The sequence below is a fragment of the Zea mays genome, chromosome 2 (assembly GCF_902167145.1).
Source record: "Zea mays cultivar B73 chromosome 2, Zm-B73-REFERENCE-NAM-5.0, whole genome shotgun sequence".
Taxonomy (NCBI): domain Eukaryota; kingdom Viridiplantae; phylum Streptophyta; class Magnoliopsida; order Poales; family Poaceae; genus Zea; species Zea mays.
In genome coordinates, this window is record NC_050097.1 from 19,556,432 (window position 1) to 19,571,999 (window position 15,568).

The following is a 15,568-nucleotide window of genomic DNA, read 5'->3' on the forward strand; positions in this document are numbered from 1 at the left end:
GTAACGCATCTTTAGAGTTCTAAATTATTTTGGATACGTAAATACTACATAATAGGCTACAATTCTTCATTCTGAATCACAATCTATGAGTAACTCATCTTCGGAGTCATCCGTCGCGCAATCCTCAACAACAACCTCATTCCACTTGCTGCATTGTCCTGCATCACACTTGTCACCAGTTCTTTTGTAATAATTGGCTTCTGCTTCATCTGCAGCTTGGGAGAATAGCTCATCCTCAGCCTCAGCCTCATCAGACTTCTTCTTGTAATAAGCTGCCTCTACCTCTGCGGCGGCCTGTGACATAAACTCATCCTCTTCCTCTTGAGCACGTAATCCAGCCTCAGCTAGTGCTATGAGCTCACTCAACCTTGACATGTCGTCCTCCTCTTCTTCATGTAATCCTGCCTCTGCGAGGGCAATAAGCTCACTCAATCTAGATGTGTCGTCGTCCTCCTCCTCCATCAGCTCAACCGTTGCCATTTTATCCTGAACATATCTCGCATGCGCCTCATCGGCCAAATAGTTTACGCCGCTTCCAATCTCTGCAAATATAATGAGAAAATTAAGTTAGCAAAGTCAGGATAAATAAATTGTACTAACATAATTATAATATCATTTATCTCACTTACTTCCCTTGAGGCGATCAGCAAGATTATCCAACATCTGTTTCTCGGCTTGAGTCGCTTCCCATTCCCTTGCATCCTGTGCTCTCTTCTCATCTGCCGCCTTCAACCTCCTATACTCTGCACGCTTCGGGCTATCATAAAAGGCAGATTTTGCTTCCCTACGCATGTCGCGTATGCGATCGTTAATGTACGAATCAACGAGTCGAGATCCACAACGCATCTTCTGTCCCATTATTCTCTTGGACTCTATTGTGCGCATCACCTCTCCTTTGTCGTCGTAACTCTCCCAACTGCATTTCCTCGTCTCCTACAAAAAAATAGTAAGTACCGCTATAACATTACATCTGGTGCAAAAAAAATACCAACCTCATCGTAATCGACCATATGTCCACAAAAATATCCAACGCCAAGCTCCGAAGGAACTAATCCATACTTAGCTTCAATACCACATTTGCAGAGTACTGGATCAAATTTGACCTCTTCTGCCGCCCACCCCATGTATCGCTTTTCCTTTACCTCTGGCTTTGGCCATTGGGACAAAGGACCATACAACCACTCTCTGAAACGACACTTACGCCACCCATATGGCTGCAAGAGAAAAAATTAGTAATTTATTGTAAATAAAAACTAGTTTATACATTTAGCGTATCAATGGGCTCACATAATCAATGTTCGGACAACAGAACTGCTTGTCATAGTCTTCGTCGATGACAGCACGGTCTCCACAATCGCATCGAGGCGGTGAGTCCATCCGTCTTTCTGTTGCTACCTCCTTCTCCTCATCCGTCATTGGTGGAGGATTCGGGGGAGGAGGTACCCAACGCTTAAAACGCTCATGACTTGTCTTTCCACTCAACCAATTAACGAAAAGAAGATATCGAGGGTCAAATTTATCAGGACCATCGATCCACTGGAAAAAGAAACACTTCTGATGTCCCTAAAATAATGGAAAGATGCACTATTACATATCTACAAAAAAATGAATGCGAACAAAATTAAGTGATAAGTCATAAGCTACGTACGTCCAAAGTGCCACAAATGTAGTAGCAGCGAGCAGCCATGTCTGGATGTTGTGATTGATGTACCCAAGCCAGTCTGCCACAGTCACAGTTAGGCACGGGGAGTTCAGGAGGAACAGGAGCATCCTTACTAGATACGTCCGGATATAACTCCCGAGGACGACCTCTCTTCTGCCACAACGCCTCTCGGTACATGTCTTTTATCTAATAAACGATTATAATTATCACTTGTACCTATTATGCTTTATAATAAGTTTACACAAACTAATAATCGAAATGATAATATAATAGGTGTATACAAATTATTAAACTAAAAACCTAATATACAAAACGAATCAGTTCGAAATCATACCTTGGTCTACGAAGTGAACCAACTCAAATCTTTGAATCCAGGAAATTTTTACGAAGTTTGGAAATGGGATGAAATGAGCTGCTCTCGGCCAGCCGCGCGGGCGTTTTTATAGAAATTCGTAGCTCGGCGCCAAGATCTGTGGCGCCGAGCTACGAGGCCGCGCCGCCGCCACGTCAGCGCCAGGTCAGCCCTGGACGCAGCTAGCCGTTGCGGCCACGTCATAGCTCGGCGCCATAGGCTGTGGCGCCGAGCTGTGTTAGGTCGGCGCCACAGGCTATGGCGCCGAGCTAAGGGTCCAAAACTGCATTTAAAATTTTTTTAGGTCTAAACGTAAATTTACTTCTGTTTAAGGGCTAAAATACAAAAAATTCGGCAGGCTCGCTCACAGCAGACCCCGGCTGTCTGCCGTGCTCACTGCTCAATGCCTTTTCAGCACATCTTATATGCTATTTTAACAAATAACAATGACGCAAAAGGAGGGAAAATAAAATGCAATTAGTTTAAGCTAGTGGCTTTGTTCCCCTTCCTCGAGGGACGGCGTCTTTTCACGTTTTGGCGTTTTGCTGTTGCGCTCAGACGTCATTTTTTTTTGGCAGCTCTCGGTACAGGACACGGTTTTCTTTCCAGGGGAAGGACTAATCGTGACTCCGAGTTTAGGGCGGTGAGCCGGTGATGTCAGACTTGATGAGTGATGGTCGATAGACTGACTCCCCTGCTCCACCTCTCCCAAGACAAGAACACAATTATAGATTTCATCAAAATTTAAGTAAATTTAGCCCATTCTCATTGTGAGAAATTTTATAAGAGTTTCGTTCTTATTAAATGATATACCACATGAGCAAACAAGATATGTCAAGCAATTTAATGAAGAGACATATAAGAGAGTTTCATAAAAGATGAGAGAGAGGATGAAACTCTGTGTACACTATTTATTAGAAAAATATTTTCGCGACATCCTTTAAAACAGTGTAAGGAAACTCCCACCGTGAATGGAAAATGCTGCCAATAATTATGTCTCCAAACAAATATGCTATACAAATATTTCTTTCTATAATAAATCAAATGTCATATAATTTATCATGAATATCGTTTTTCCATAAAAAATCAGGCGTACTCATATTTTTTTTCAAGATGCTGATAAAAGGTAGTACCTGCGCGTATACGTACATATATGAGTGCGATTCAGGAAAAAAGAATGAAACTAATCTGACTTAGCACCTTAGAACTCTAGAAGGCTAGTCCTTGAAGGCCTTGCATGAAACATTTGTGTATCTCTACGGATACTATACGTACTAGTCCTCCAGCCCTCTTAAGAAAAAAATAAATCTCATTTCTCGATAAGGCAATTAATGTCAAATTTAACCAAATACATAAAAAATGTTTGATGTATAAATAAAAGCCTGTTTAACATATATAGACTTGAGAGTATTTTTTTAGGGCGAGCCCAAAAAAGTGACCTACGACTACGACCAGTCGACCATCCCATTGGTGAGTTCGGCTAGCTGGAGCACAGGCTGTCTGATGTTTTTTACTTGAAAATTTAATTTTAAAAATACTCCGGGTCAGGTTTAGAACGAGAAAAAGTTTTAGGCAACTGCCAACTAGGCATCTGTGAACAGGGGCGGAGCCAAGGGGGCGGCAGGAGCCATGGCCCCTCCCAAGGCTGCAACACATACAAGAATATATATATATATATATATATATATATATATATATATATATATATATATATATATATATATATATATATATATATATATATATATATACTCTAAATTTTGTGCAGCATAATTAATCAAATGTGTAATATAGTGGTTAGTAATACATGATCCATAACTATGTTGTAGTATGCCAACCAAAGTCTAAAAAAGACAAAGAATATAAGATAAAATATTTGTTGAATGACCAATCGATGCATAAAACGTCAAACCTAATTCGCTTCAGACGCTAAAATCCAAACCTCACCTCTTTATGATTCATTCTATCGTCTTGCTAGGCAGCTGCGATTACCGCTGACCACTTGACTTGCCTCTGCCATAGCCCCACAACCAAAGTCCAAAGAAGGTGATCACGCGAAGCAGCAGAACAAGCGCCAGCAACTTATAAACATAATACATTAGATCTCATGGATAATAAAATCTACAAATTTCAACTAAAGTTGTCACCTTATAATTGGTGTGTACACGACAAATTTGACGTGTACCTGCGTAGTTTGACGAATTTTCATGAATCCTCGAGGCTAGTTGGATTTTTGAATTCTCTCAAAAAATTGTTAGCTGCCTTATGAATATTAGAGTCATTATATAAAAGTTGAATCTCATCAGTCGAATATTCATCGTTATATCGTCTTTATTATTTTAGTATTGTTCTTGTGTCACAACTTTAATTCAATATATCAATTAGCCAGAAAATGAACTCATCCACTAAAATAATTTATAAAGATCTAAAATTCTTATTCCATGTCGAGTGCTTAAACTTGATAACATTATACGATATTTTTTTTATCAGATAATATTGATAAATTGATTGGCCCCCGTTATATTATAGTCCTGGCTTCGCCCCTGTCTGTGAAGAAGGTCATGTCCTACATACGAAGGCTGGCTGGTGCGTGGGGCAAAACCTTGTCTGTGAAGAAGGTCATGTCCTACATACGAAGGCTGGCTGGTGCGTGGGGCAAAACCTGACGGGGCTTTAGATGGAGCTATGCGCAATTTGCTCAGGTCTAATTGATAGCATGGGGCAAAACCTGACGGGTTTAGATGAGCTAGGCTAGAACCGATAAAATTTAGCACGGCTCCATGCTCAATTTGGCCAGGTCTCGCTCGCCAACGGTCGTCCCGTCCAAACCGTCCGTGTACGGTATTCCCGCGCGCGCGCGCCGCCCGTCTCATCCGCGCCACAAGTTGCAGCACGTCCCTGTCTGTCTCTCCAGCCTCATCATAATTCTACCGACCGAGCCGAAGCCGAGAGAGAGAGAAGAGAGGCCAGGCTGCCAGCAGGCGGGTCGGCGCGGGCTCCATCGTCGCTAGCTCGTTGTGGCCATTCTGCGCCAGACAGACGTTGCTGGGTGGCGGGCGATGCGCTTGCGACGACAATTGTGAAACTCGTGGCCAGCTGCTACCCAGCCTCTCTGTGACCTAATCGCCCCGATCGAATGATTGGTCGGTTACGGTTAGGTTTGGTCCAGAAGGACGGAGCTAATTAAGCTTCATATTATAGCGCGATCGAGCTCGTAAACAAAGCTATCCGAAAAAAGAGTGATGCATGCATGCATGCATGCGGCGCCGCAACCACTTCTTATTCAATTCTTATTCTTCTTCTTTTTTTTGAGCTTGGACGAGGAGCTATCTCTTCAACTAATAATGCTACATGCTAGCAGGTCGTGAAAAAAAAGGAATACTTAACAATTGAATAATGTCGTGGTGCATAATAATGAATAAGTCGAGGCTGATGGGGCCAGCAGAGCGTCACTCTCCTCTCCTGCTTCTTCTCCTACCACACGCAACGCGCGCGACCCATCTGAATTTTATGTGGAATTCATCCTTGGCGTTTTGATGCACAAGGCCGCCTGCATGCCTCGTCTGCACAGCTAGCTTGCTAGCCTGTGCTGTGAAATCGTATGATATGATATGATACGATACGGCACGTCGTCGTCGTCCTTATCCGGATACTGCGAATCATGGATCGGAGCATGTGCATGTGCGGACAACTCGATCAGCCCGGCTCGGCCTGCCTCTCGACGCCTCGATCACCTGTCGTCCAGTCCGGTCACGTCCTCTAGCTCCTCTCCCTCTCTCTTTCGACCTGTCGCGCGCGACGAGAGAAACATGCGCGGCCGGGTTATAGAGGTAATTTTCAGAATTTCGCAAATCTGTCGGTTCGGCCGGTCTCTCAACACTACACGACGGTTGATCTTTAGCGACCCTTATTAGGGACCGACAGTTGGTCGCTAAAAGTTATGAACCGACGGTGGGTCGCTGAATGCGTTTATAGCGACGGTCTGTGGGTCGCTAAAAGTCTAGAAATTTAACGACTTATGGTCGGTCGCTATAGAGGTAAGTGTGTGACTGATGGTGGGTCGCTATAGGGGTACGTGATTTTTGTGTTACTTATTTACTCACCAAAGCCCATCTAAAGGCCTACTAAACAAATGAAACCCTATTCTACCTCGCCTCGCTGCCCTGCCCTATTATCACTGTGCCGCTCTTCGCCCAGCCCTGTTTGCCATCGCGCCGCCCTTCACCCCAAGCCTGCCTTCTTCCTCCAGCCGTCGCACCGCCCAGCCCTACATAACAAGAATCATGAATAACCCCGTTGGCTAAAATAATTCCCATCGGCCTATACCGAAGCCATCGAGGATTATTTAATTCTCGTCGGTTCTTTTTTAGCCGACGGAAATTAAAATAATTCACGTCGGTCACTCTTGTAGCTGACGGAGATAAGTAACTCCCGTCTGCCCTAATGTCTAGCCGATGAGAATTAAAGGGTTTTTAGGTCCCGCGCGCCCGAGCCCGCCCTCAGTTTTCCTCTTCTCGTCTTTGGTAAGCGCCGCCGCCATCGTGTGTTGCCCTGCCCCGGCTCCGGCCGCCTTCCCCACACCTTGCCCCTACTTCGACCGCCGTCCCCGCGCCGTGCAGCTGCCGTGCAGCTGCACCAGCGATGTCCGCTACCCTCATGTCGTGCCCCTGCCCCGACAACGGCCTCCAATCCCACGTCGTACCCCTATCCCAACTCTTGCTCGTGCCCCCCGCGTCGTGCTCTGGCCCCTGCTCAGGCTCGCGCCACCATTGTCGTCGGCCGAAGCGAAATCCCACCGTAGCGGTGAAGTCAGACCCTTACGGCATATTCCGCGGCATTTTCGCTTTCATCATTCCTCACGGCGTCCAGAGGCTTGCTGCCTCAAGGTTGCGCTCTTTCCTGACCCCATCTCGTTGGCGCCTCGATTCCTTATTGTGCGCTTAGGCATTTGGGGATGGTCTATGCAGGTGTGGAAGTAGAGGCTAGTGCAGATGGGGGGCCGAGTCATGGAGAAGGTCACGAAAGGTGAGGTGGTTGGGGTCAACCACGTGTTGGCCATGGACGCCAAGACGCTACTCCAGGTTATGAAGATTTTTTTGTGATTTATTGCTTAAATTCTTCATTGCTGTCTAAGAATCACATTTGACTATAATTGCTTTCAAAGGTATTATCAGATATGTGGAAGGATTCTGATTCCAGAGCTCAATGTTCTAGTTACATAGTTGTCATTTGTTTCTTCATACACCTATGTGCATTTTAATTTTAAATTGTTTTCCTTGTTATGCAGAGATTAATGCTTTATTGAATGGATTATGCTTAAATTACGAAGGAAAGGTATGCAGAGATTAATGCTTTATTTAATGGATTATGCTTTATTTAAAGGAACAGTTTGATGCATCTTCTATTGCTGAAGCTGACGATGCACGTATTAATTATTTCTGCAACGAAGTCTTTTCTTTTGTGGTTGTATAAGATATATATCTGCCAATGTACTGGATTTAGCTCAATAGTATATTTCTTATAATGAAGGGATTACTAGTTATAGAATAATCTAGCAACTTTGTACAATTCTTCATACAGACGACATTTCAAATCCAGTACATTTTAATTCTGGCATATATATGTCATCAACCGCAATCTACTAACTGGAATAAATTGTGTTGACTCTTTGAGTTGCATTTAATACTGATGCATTGCTACACTGATGTTACAAGAAAAAAAATTATTGGTGCCTTTGTCTCTATTTTAATTTAACCAGCTATTTCACTACTGCCTTTTATAGTGTTTAGGTTATGACCAATGACCTCTATTAGAGTTTATAATTTAAACTCATTGATTGAAAAACATTTAGTTGTGATGTCACTAAAAGGTGAAATAAATTTCTTATAGTGTGCATTATTATCCCTTTTTTCATTTCTAAGTAAAATTCTTAACGACTTCTGTATAATAATGATTGGATTTATGACTGTTGTTTGCACTAACTTCTGGTCTAATTTCATTATTCTTGAACTTCTTTTGTGCCCATGCTTCATTACACATGTAGGTCGCTCGAATGCAACTGTCCGGCCTAGCATCCAATCGACCTCAACCACTCTTCATCCCACGTGTGTGTGGAGCTGATGAACTTGTCGATGTGTACTGATTTTTTCTCATATGTTTCTAGCCATGCTTTAATTGATTCTTTGTCAAATTGTGCAACTTGTGCAAACCATATGATTACTTGGTATTATTGCTTTGATATGGACATCCAGAAAAATATTCAACTTCGAATATCTTTGGCTTTAGTGACTAGTGACTGATGTACTTTAGCGTATCCACTAAAAACCATGAAAGTCTAGGTATGTGTCATTTGGCATTAGGTTTTGTGATGTAACACTTGACTCAACATCCTCTAATATGTATATCTGTTTTGACATTATATTTTTGCACATGACTAACCTTTGGGCATCTCTGTTTTCATATTACCAATACACCAATGATGTTAGGCAAATTCCTCCAGCTTGAGTACTTGGAGATTACATAGTCTTCTCCATTGTTTCTCTGGACTTTGAGGTATTTGCCATCGTGTTATTCATCATGTAAGCTTAAAATATGACACAAAGAAACTCCTAATATTATGTTTTATTTTTAGACTACGCAGACAAATAGGGTAGCTATGCTAGATGAGATCCTGGATTATGTGTAATCCAGTTTGAGTCGCTACTATTTTTTGTCTTTAAGATTATGTATGCTCAGAATATACTAGTAAATTTACATTCACTTGTTTCCCTTGCAGGTACTTGAATGCTATACAGACAAATGCACACCATCTTATTAGGTATCTAGCTACTGCAGTTGTTGTCAACAAAAGGAGAAGGAATATGCTTAAAGAGTTGACTAGGAGAGTGCCCGTGCGTTGCAACGGGGCCTCTACATTGTAACCTTCAAATACAAGGATTTTCCGTGTTCTTTTTCATATTCCCGTGCTCAAACATCCAAATAATGTTCTTTTCATCCGGCCATCCGGGCGAGTTTCCCTGTAGCATCTGTCCGGCAGGAAGCAGGCATCAAATCCTTGAATCTACGTAATAGTACATTGCATACAGAACATGAAGGTTTTTCTTTTTACTGTTCTGGTGCAGTCATTTGGTCTATGTACATACACATTTGGGCGGCAAATCTTTTCCTGTCTGTTGAACAAGGCACGGATTAGCACTTCACTTGCGTTGTGTCCTCCCGTTGCAGCTAATGGCCCACGCGAGCCGCGGCACGCAGCACCGGTTGGCCTCCGCGCCCATGCGCAAGGAGTCGTCTCTGGAGAGGCCGTCGACGGCGGTGTCATTGTCATTGTCGTCGTCTTGCGCCTCTCGCAGGAGGTCGCCCAGCCTCCTTTGCGGCGGCGGCGGCTTCAGGGGTTCGGCCTTCAGGATCACCGCCAGTGTCGGTAGATCGCGGGGTCTAGGTGGCGGAGTGTTCCGGCCGCTGGTTCGGGATGCGAACGATCCCGCAGGCGTCAGATCTGGACGTGCAGGAGGATATCAATGACGCCGCCGCCGTCGGTCAAGAACCTTGAGATGAAAGTGAAACCGGCTTTTTTTGTTGTTGTGGATTCAGTTTACCTTCGTTGACGCTGTAGAAATCATCTTCGCAGTCTGATTCCAACCAGGGGGTGGCTTCAAAGGACGTCTCGTCTCTGCTACTACTACCTGCAAAAAAAAGAAGAAAAAAATTGTCAGGCAATTAGGCAACCGACTACTACATGTGGAAAATGATGGGCACCTAGAACCATGATCACAGTTGCAACCGTGGAAAACTGCGGACAACCGAATCATGATCACAGTTGCAATCTCATGAGGCCGCTCGACACTCTGCCTCGCCTCCCTCCTTTCCTATTGTCTCATCTCTCAAGTCAATGTCCTTTGCATTTCGATTAATTTCACAAGCACGAAGCAACCTAACCAATAATTTGTTGCCCTTCCGAAGGACTTGATTCGCTTTTTGATTTCTACCTCTTCTGAATTGTTCCTAGACATTGGAACTTCTGACCCCGTTGCAAGTGGAAAATCCTTGTATTTGAAGGTTACAATGTAAAGACCCGTTGCAACGCACGGGCACTCACCTAGTAAGACATTAAAGTGCAAATTCACAAGTGGTAGCTTAGAAGGAAATAAAAGTCGAGCACTCAAGGCATATGCTAAATATATGCAGCCAAACACTAAAACAATGATAATGCTAAATATAAAAGAAGCTACATCTAATTTTTTTAATTAAAAAGAAGGGGGGAATAGAATGCAACTTAAGATATGGATCAAAGATATCATGTAGCATACCATTGTAGAAGTAAAAAAGCAACATGAACAAATAAACCATATAGTATCAGGAGAGCACATACCGAGCGAAGCTTAGAACCGAAAACTGGGGTAAAATAAGATAATATATCCACATGGGTTTTCAACATACAAATTTGACGGACGACCTACAAAATAGTTGGATAATAGTGTTAATACATATCAAATACAGGGAGTCATTCTTCCAAAAGACATGAGAAGTGAGAACAAGAACACAATTATTTTATTCGTAAATATTGATTTTACTATTTTGGCAAATTCAAAAATTACTGTAGATGTAGGCAGCCAAAATGGTATGTTGTGATATAATGACTGAACCAGGACACACTATTCACAATAATATAATGACTGAACCAGGACACACTATTCACAATGGCAAAGGTTGAAGACATCTCACAGCATATTCACTTGTCAATATTTTTCTATAACTAAACCTAAGTTAATAGATCAAGAGCTTATGTGGGTGTCTATAAATCAAATCCCTACTTTTTCCTTGATAGCACATAGAAAAGTTTGCTAATTATGTGGGTCATATATAACTCTATTTATAAGAAGGGAACTCTGATTTTAAAATACTTACAACAGCCGGAGCTTAGAAAGGTTGTCATGAGAAGCTGGTACTTCTCCAACTAAAATATTCTCGTCGGAGCGCAGAACAATTGTCCTGCGTCCAATACGATACGACACCAAATTAGCACCAGAGTAACATGAACCAACAGATCATCGGAGATGAGGGCATGAGAATTCTTATGCCCATCCTCTCTTTCCTCGACGGTCCTGCGTAGGAACCCATCACCGGGAGGATGCTGTCGCTAAAATAGAACAAACGTTTGACAAGCAAGAGAACATAGTTTTACATTTTATACTGGATGAGAAGTCAGAACTGAACTATAAACAAGTTTGAGCCGAACCTTATAAAGATCCTTTTGCATAGATTTTATTTTTTTAACAATAAAATGGAATTTTGACAGCTAAAAATGAACAATCAATTACACTCATTCAAAGAATCCAACACATTTTGTTTATTCATTGGTAAAAATTAATGAAGCATTCATCATGAGAACGATATATGCACCTGAAGGGATCCAACTTGAATCATGAGGTTACCCTTGGTCTTATGCCATCTTGCATACAAACCCCATACGTCTGCATTGCTGCCTCCACTTCGCACAATCTACAAACTCACGCAAGATATTAACTGCAATCTGGTATCTAATATAAGATGAAATACAATTCAGAGAGGGTGGTAACCTGCTGAAAGATATCACCAATAATATCTTATAATTGTTTGGATTGTCTTGTCTCTTTATTTGCATCATATGTTGCTTCGTGAGTATCAACAACATCTGGAGATTGTTCTTCAAGCATTATCATCACCTTGTCCAATATACCAACACTGAAATGTTTGTTTGGGGACAAATTCAGTACAATTTTCAAATGTAAACTAAGAAACTGGACCAAAATTTAGAGAATTCTAAGCACAGATATATGTTGCAAACATCAACCAAGTCATTTTACATATGAACCAAATGTTTGGCACAAATGACAGCAAGTAGTCACCTGAATCAGATGCACTTTAGACCATTGTCGTACCGCAGCAGCAAGAGGAAGGTGATGAGGACCCTAGGCTACACATGGGCCAACCACTCCTTCGTCACATCCTGCTCGCTGCTACCAACCATTGTTTCCTCTTTAACGTCTCCTTTGTTATCACCGGGGACGAAGTTGGTGCGCGCTCTGACTGAAAGCATGCTGTCACTGCTGGACATCGCGCCACTCGTGTGTAGCACCAGCCTCGATGTTGCGGAGCTACCGGCACAATGGTACACGTAGTGGAAGCAGTCCATCCCAGACTCAGTGTACGCGTTGTGGTAGTACGGTTGCTCCGAGGAGCACGAACTGGCGCAGGGCTTGCCGAGTCGTTACACACCTGATGTGTTCAGTGCCATGTCCTTGAACTGAAACCCACAAAAATCTCCAATCAATCGTAGTGCCAAACCTAGTCATCACACTGTCAAAGCAAAGTTTCTATATAAAGCTTCAAAAAACATTGAGATTTTGAAGAAACTCGACCATTCCAATGCCTGAAACCCCTACCCAAAACATGCTGAATTTGTACCGTTTTTTTTGTTTCTCCCAGACCAAGGCAAGGTATATTTTATCAGATACACATACAACAAAAAATTGCCACTTCATCTAAACCAACAGAGATTGGAACTCTGGTCCATTTCATGATCAGAAAAATCACAAAGGCACCAAGAATAATCCCTAGACTTCAATTATGGTAATTCACACCTAAGGCAGAACATTTCAAGAACTCAAGCATGGCGATCAACCTGGGCGGTGAGCAACTGGATGGGCTGCCTCATGTTAGCCGTCGTCGCTGATTCGCCCTCGCCTCTAGCGTCGCCAGGGTGGTGTTGTGATAAAAAAACTCAATATAATAATTCGAGAATATATAATTTCATTCATGTGGCAATTTATTTGAACGCACATGTGCTAATTATTCAATAAAGGAAAACAAAAGAGTAATCACCTGATGAAGTTCTTCTAGAGCAAGAACTGATGATTCGAAGAATTTTACACATGACTCATTTGATGGTGTATGAAGTATTGAAGCCAATGAGCAACAAAGGCAACAGTTCAGCAATATTCCAAGGTATGACTGATCAGCACAAGTAGACAAAACTTCTCGCACACAAGTTGATTTGCTCAAACTTTTCATAAGGCCACTTTCCTCAAAGACTTGTACTTCCTTATGGCGATCTTGTACTCGATGTAAAACCTCTTTAAACTTCTGATCTTGTCTAGTTCATGGCTTAAAATATCATATGACTAATTATCACAAGTAGACAGAACTTCTCACACACAAGTTGATTTTCTCAAGCTTCTCATAAGGTCACTTTCCTCAAATACTTGTACTTCCTTATGTCGATCTTGTACTCTCTTGATGTAAGGCCTCTTTAAACTTCTAATCTTGTCTAGTTCATGGCTAAAACAGGAAACAAAATCAAAACATGCTTAAGTAAAACATAGGTGTGTCTATGAGGGAAATTACTTATCTAATAATAAAAATCAATATAACCAGGCAGAATCCTTTAACATACCAGATCACCTAACTTGGACGAGGCCAATCTCACTGCAATCAGCAGCATATATGCACATTTTCCATTCCTGAGAAACATATATACAACTGAGTATCAGTATAAAGAATCCCAACAATACCTCCTTAAGCATGCTAGAGGAGAGGAAAGGGGTACTAACCCCCTACCACATTAGAGGACTTCACCTTCCTAAAAGGAAAATCAACATCTGCAACATTCTCCTCAGTTACCAGAGATCATTTAATCCTGAAAATAAGACAACCAAAATAAGTTTGACAATTAAAAAGCATCTGGTGGTTACCAACACAATAAAAAGATTTCAGACACATTGCTTGGAATCAGCTTGTGAAAGTTTAGGCAAAGGCCCACCAATTGGATCAAATTTCTCCTCCGTGATAGTAGAACAAGTAACATCACTACCAGCAGCAGCAATGACAACATAATTACCATTTCTGACTACTTTGTGCATTCTCTGTTTGAACATCGATGAGACCCCAAATATCTGAAGTCATTTGGTCAGTTGCCAATATGTGTCTCATACTACCTCTTTGATTGACATATAGCGAAGAGACGTCGCCATTCTGAAAAATGGTAGAGATGAGTGAAAACTTGTTATTAGCTAGCAGGTTGGTAACCAAACAACAAGTGCATATGAAAATGGTATATCAAACAATTGTTTTCCAACTCCAAGTACCTTATTTATTATTTTTCACATATGCAAAAGATATGTAACAAGCGACTCAACAAATTGACTTAGTTCAAGCTTTGTATTCTTGTAAATGTTGTACAGATTAGAGCAACTTTAATGATGGTATGTCTAAAAATTTTGGCATCAAAATACCTCAAAAGTCCTCCTGCTTTAGAGCCCATAATGTTCCGTTGATCACAGAACAGACTGAATCCTGAAGTGGCTTATTGTGCCTGTTATGCCAAAAGTAAATGATAACTAAATGAACCAAACAATGAGTTGCATGCATGTGCGTGTATGTGTGGTTGCAGGTTTCTTCTCACAGAGGAAAACTACACCATACATGACAGAACAGAGGAACTGAGGAAGTGGTAACTTGTCAACGAACCAAGCCAAAGCAAGCAAGCAAGACTGCCATGAGAAACAGTCAGGTGGTCTTTGACGACATATCTCTGTTCTTTGTGCAAACAACGCTAATCATCAGGCTGGGAGATCAGAATCCAACGAGAAAATACATTAATCATGTACTAAACTCGTGAATGAAACTGAAACCCTAAACTATTTGCAATATATTACCCTGATGCACGCTGTTACCTGCTGCGACGAGGTGGATGATGTCGACCACCGCACCGGGGCGCATGACGGCTCGGCAAGCTGCGACGAGGTGGATGATGTCGAACAGTTCACTTGCCAAGGTGTTTGGAAATCTTTATAACATATCCTTTGTATCGTGACACAGAATATAACAAATTTGCCGATCTATTTTTCCAGATAGCTTTTCATCCAAAGTTTTCTTCATCTCGTGTTGAGAAGGAGAGAAGAGCAATTCTTTCTAAGCTCCAGATGATGAACACAATAGAGTATCGGGTTGATTGCCAGGCAAGTGAACTGTTTGCACTGACCTAGTGTCCTTTGTTTTATCCGTATGTGACTTCATTTGGGACGGGCTATATCCTTATTGCTTCTGAAGACTCGTGCTTAATCGATCAATGAATGAGGGCGCCATATTGGTATGTTAATTATAATTTGTTTGATGCAGTTGTTGCAACATCTGCACTCAGAAAACAAACTGAGCAACAGATTTCCTATTGGACTTGAAGAGCAAATACATAAATGGGATCCTGATAAGATCCGCAGATTTCACGAGTGTTGGTACTACCATGCAAACGCCACTTTATATCTGGTGGGGGAATAGAGAAAATTTATAAGATCCGACTGCAGAAACAAATCACCGTCAGGTTCCTGGACGGACGGATGGATGCTGATGATGCGATGCCATGAACGTGTCGTGTACTCACTCGTGGTCGTGGATGTTTCTGGGCAGCTGCAGGTCGCCCGAGGCAGCGAAGCGCGTGCGGCGGTGGATCTTGCGGTGGTGGACGGAGAGGTGGGCGAATCGGGTGGTGGGGGTGGAAATCCGTGCAACCCGGATCG

The 15,568-nt window shown here is 42.2% G+C and overlaps 1 protein-coding gene across 1 annotated transcript; it reads right to left on the reverse strand.

Annotated features, from left to right (window-relative positions):
• Window positions 1–9,211: 9,211 nt before the first annotated feature.
• Window positions 9,212–12,189, reverse strand: LOC103648455 (protein Brevis radix-like 1). Its single transcript, XM_020548785.1, has 6 exons — window positions 11,987–12,189; window positions 10,923–11,006; window positions 10,455–10,470; window positions 9,774–9,807; window positions 9,614–9,700; window positions 9,212–9,513 (listed from the first exon to the last, which is right to left on the reverse strand). The coding sequence occupies exons 1-6, from the start codon at window positions 12,187–12,189 to the stop codon at window positions 9,212–9,214; spliced, it is 726 nt and encodes a 241-aa protein (XP_020404374.1).
• Between the last annotated feature and the right edge of the window lie 3,379 nt (window positions 12,190–15,568).